Here is a 5,000-nt window from a genome sequence, read left to right on the forward strand (position 1 = left end):
ATGATCGAAAGTATCTGTATATGATGATTCAGCCGCAACCTCTTTCCAGTGTAGTTACCACATAGCTATCTCCGTGGCTGCGGTGCCTGAGATAAGTTACAGGGCTCTCTTAAGATAGATGTCGTCCACCTGCATGAATGAACAGTAGTTGCCGTAGCTTACTCACTGTGATTGATTGATAAAAATGTATTCTACGGATGACTCAGTGTACCTGACTCTGCAACATACCGGATTCTCTTAGTTGCTAAGAGAATCCGGTACAATCTGGACTAGTGCTCATTCAAAGTGTATCATAAATCATCTTGAATCAGATCGACTTATTTGATGTAAATATAGCCTAATAATTGTGAATGTGTGACACGAAGACCTCCCGTAGAAATCAAGGGCACATACAGAGGGGAGGCTGCAACAACTATGTTGGCAAGAAGAGATGCTCTCAGAAAGGTTCTTGGAAAACGTACAAGAATACATTCAGAAGAAGAAATGAACAAATTTAGTCTGTACAGTATGAAATTTTCAAAGGTCTCTATACGACAATTGAAAATACTATATACAATAGAACTCATTACACTTTGGGATAGGGTAATGTAATAATTAAGAATGCGTCGGATTATAACAAAATCGATTGAAGCGAAAAGGGCACACAAAGAGTGCAAGAAATCCGAAAATTAGAATGTGATAAGAATATAGAATTGTGGGAAAGCAATTCAAGAAAAAAAAAGAAAACCAAAAGAAGAGTGAGACAAAAAAGGGGGGAGAAAACTGACACGGACGAAAGGGGAATAAGAGTAAGTCAAGAGGAACAGAAAATATGGAAAACACAAGACCCCACTTGATTATGAATTTCCTACGTCCCCGCTAGTGATCATAGTTGTAAACTGAAGGAACAGAGAAAAGAAAGAATACCTAGAATGAGAGGCAGAGCAGGAAAGAGGCAGCAGAATAGCAGTAAAGGGAGATAGAGGAGAGGGATGATAAAGGACAGACTGGAGATCAGAAGAGGAACTCGGGGCATATTGAATATCACTGGGAAGAATCACTACAGTCTCAAGTGCAAATGATGTAAAACAAACGAGTTCCACAATATTATAGCATAATAATTAGTAAAATATGACCGTGGACAGTCACGTAAAACAGTAGCTCCTATTGGCACAGGGTTACTGACTTTAACAAATGGTATCTTATAGGAGAAAACACATTTTATAGTTCTACATTGCAATTAAAACACGTATGCTATTACATCTTCACACATAATTTCTAGTGTGCAAGTTTTGGATAATAAAGCAAATATCTTTTAATCGAATGATTATATTTGTTAATTACAAAATGTCAGATTTACACGGATAAACTTTGCACATGATCACAAGCTTCATGTGGATGGGAAATGAAGACTACACGTTGTTGGAAGTGTTGGCAATGCTGGTGTACTGGACTCTGTGGTGGCAACAGAACAAAACTGTATCAAAGAACTGGAGAAATAAGGTGTTTGCCTTGTGTGTGGAACTGTTCGTTCATATGGCTGAACAATCACGTTTTGGAGCTATAATATGATTGTGTGTAAAGGGGATCATACAGTATTACAGAAACATCGAACTGGCTGCAGGACCAAGAGCTCTTAAGAGGAAGAATGAGGTAATAGGGGACACAACAAATATTTCCGCGAAGTTGAATCACAAACATATGGGAACGGTTTTTATCCACGTTTTGTCCCTGGAAAACAACTGAGCAGGTCTTCAAACTACCTTTCAAGATCAGGTTGCTGCGCATAACTGTCTCTTTCCGAAAGTCCTGCACTGTAAAACGTTAATTTCCATTGCAAGTGAACATGTGGAAAGATTATATACACTTTCTGAATAATTTCAATCAAATAAAGGTTTAATACTCCAGCTATCCCAATCACATTTACAAATAACTGAAAAACAGTCATATAAAGGTTCCATTCAACAACGATTTTCGCATCTAAAGACACATCATGATAAGTTTTGGCACCACGTCTATGAGGGCACATTCAGACACCGGTACAAATATAGCCGACTTTGTTGTTAGAAATGGCAGACGGCGAGTTTGGCGGAGATATCGGAGCACGTCGCTGAAATTCCCTCCCTCCCTTTGTCAGACCCAAGCCTCGCCTTCGTACGAAAAGAAAATTCTAGGATGTATTCATTCAAACATACTGGCTTATAAAAAAGATGGAGGCTGGTTTGATTAGACGAAGAAATAAGAAATGACAGACCTCGCCATGACAGTGGAAATGCGGTACATGGTGGTACTGGACCTCCAATTGATTCCCTCGTCCACATAATTACTGCATGACAAGTCTGATCTAAACAAGAATCCTGTTTGATCACATTTATTACAATACTGGCATAAGGATAAAAATGGATTGTGGTGTCGCCATAATGAATAGTCATCATTGGTTTGAATTATTTGTTAGTGATATAGATATATTTGTCTCCTAATCTGTTTAAAAAAGAAAGTTTTGAGACTATTGTCCTTCATAAAAATGACACTTAAACATTATTCATAAACGTTAAATCTATGGATAAATTTCTCATTGTCCATCAGAAAGTTAACAAACAATATCCTCGCTGCAAATTCAGTGAGGATAAATAATATTGTAAACATCATCTCCTCTACAAACACTCTCATATCTCCACCAGACAGCTTACTGACTTTAGCGATCATTTCAGCCATTTACAGAGATACATAGTATTTAATCTCATGTCTAAACAGATTTACACATTTACACAATGTTAAGATAAACACACTGGAAACGTCGACCCTAAAACGCGTAGTTTTGGTCAGTTCGTATGTTCATAGATCTATTTTCAAGAGATAATTAGTGTCTGTTGTCCTTGTCAAACCTATCACACCTTGATGCTGTAGTCCTTCTCCTTGCCGGACACGTAGGAGCGGAACTGCGACCTGGAGTGGCCCACGTACGCAGCGGAGGCGGCCTCGGCCTCCTTGTTCCTCCGCCTCATCTCCAGGTCGCACTCCGCCTCCGAGAGCTCGTTGTGGCTGCTGGAGAAGCCGACGGGCGGCGTGATCTGGCGCGCGAAGCCGTACTTGCCGTCGTCCGAGCTCTTGGAGTCGGAGGCGTGGCCGGCCTTCGGGAAGGAGAGCGAGGTCTCCTGGGTGCCGCCCCGGATGCTGGCCACCATCTTGCTGAGGCCGCGCCCCTGGAAGGCCCCGCCGCGACCCAGCTTGTTCCCGTCGCTCTTGCGGGGGAAAGACTTCCGCTCCAGGATGGGCGAGGGCTCCGTCGACGTGCTGGACTCGGGGGCGTGGTAGATCAGGTCTGCAAAAGACGGCGTTTACGGTGGACCCTTCGAAAGGGGATGCCTTTTAATGTAGAGATTTCTGAGGTGTCTAAACAATTTCGGAACATGATTCAGTTAACTGATTTTATGAGTACAATGGACTAAGTCTAATCACATGCGTAAATAGATTTCCCGAAGCAATACCTGACCCGATAAGGAGAAGATAAGGTAGATACAATTGGAGAGTACAATACCACCTCTTACGAATTGACGAAAATAGAAGAGCAAATTAATGTTCAGATTATAATAGCCTACAGGGTCGGCAACCTTGTTCTACTTAAGGGCCAGAGCAGGTGGATGGTCGCTCCCATCTTTACATCTAAATTGTTAATTAGTTAATTAGTAATTGCCATGTACGAATAATATGATGCATAGACAATGACGTATAATATTGTTTGCCTCTCAATCTCATCGGCAGGCTGGATGAGACATGACATGCAGGTGCTGTGTGTTAACTTCACCTGCGACATTCTTTCAGGCACAACACTGCATCTCCACTACACGTATTGCGTAAAGGAAATGGGATTTATTGTTGTATTTTATTGAATAGTATGTTCTCTGCTTCTAGCCCTGCGTTAACTAATAGAATGAGGCTTCCTAGACTTTTTCTAATCCTCGGCTTACATTTCCTCCCTTATGGCGAGAGTGAACAAGGGTTTAGAAAAAAGGATTGTCACAGTGGCATACTAAAGCAAAACATGCAGCCTCTACGAATGAGGTGATGTCCGTAGAGATGTGTCCACTAAAGAAATCACATCACGGCTCTTACGAGTGAGGCTTAAATGATACAAGGAACGCACGGGTGTTTCAAGAAGGGTTCCTGCGGCTTCCGTCGCACCTGAACCGCTGTGATTTCTTTCGTGGGCCAGAATCTGGCGTCGCCTTTATCAGTGAACATTGATTACATGCTGTACTACAGGCCGAGCGACTCAGGAGGAGCACTCACTGTGGTGGACGGTCCTGGCGGCCGGCCTGCGTGCGGCGTGGGCGGCCTGGGCGTCTGGGCGGGGCTCGAGCGTGGCCAGGTGGGGGTCGAGGGGCAGGTGGAGCGCCGTGTGGTGGCTCTCGAGGGTGGCGGAGTCCAGGTGGATGGAGGACTCCGTGCGCGAGGACGTGGCGTGCTCGGTGTCCGTATCTGACTGCAGGGAGTCATACTCTTCACTTTCACTCCGGGGACCGCCCGCACCGCGCCCGCGACTGCCGCTACGCCCGTGGCTCTTTTTGGGCGTGGGTCGACTGGGCTGATGAGGGGCACGTCGGGAAGGGTTGGCGGAGGGACAGGAACGCTTACTTAGGGCTAGGGCGTGATGGCGCGTGACTGGGATGGGTGATGCAGGGCCGTCTGTCGGTCGCGGTCGCGCAGTCGCTGCCGGGCGGACGGCGGCGCGGTCTCGAGGGGGGCGGGGTGGGGCGAGAGGGGGTGATGATGGGTATGGAAATGACGACGAGTTGAGGGGGGCGAGGGGGGCGGGCGAGAGGGGGTGATGGTGGGTGTGGAAATGACGACGAGTTGAGGGGGGCGAGGGGGGGGGGCAGCGAGGGGGTGATGGTGGGTGTGGAAATGACGACGAGTTCTGGCGATGTTGAGGATGATGATGATAAAGATGAATAAATATATGAATAAATAAAATGAACAAAAATAACCAGAAAAATGAAGCTAATAACAAAGATGATGAT

General features: G+C 45.0%; 1 protein-coding gene across 1 annotated transcript in view; it reads right to left on the bottom strand.

Moving 5' to 3' along the window:
* Positions 1–1,303: 1,303 nt before the first annotated feature.
* LOC138866648 (cell adhesion molecule Dscam2-like) overlaps positions 1,304–5,000 on the bottom strand; it is a 240,292-nt gene continuing 236,595 nt past the window's right edge. The window contains exons 33-34 of the mRNA XM_070139815.1: positions 4,270–4,564; positions 1,304–3,301 (exon numbers count right to left, since the gene is read on the bottom strand). Coding sequence (XP_069995916.1) covers positions 2,868–3,301; positions 4,270–4,564 — 729 coding nt within the window. The 3' untranslated portion in view covers positions 1,304–2,867. The remainder of the gene's footprint in view (positions 3,302–4,269; positions 4,565–5,000) is intronic.

The sequence above is a fragment of the Penaeus vannamei genome, chromosome 26 (genome assembly GCF_042767895.1).
Source record: "Penaeus vannamei isolate JL-2024 chromosome 26, ASM4276789v1, whole genome shotgun sequence".
Classification (NCBI taxonomy): domain Eukaryota; kingdom Metazoa; phylum Arthropoda; class Malacostraca; order Decapoda; family Penaeidae; genus Penaeus; species Penaeus vannamei.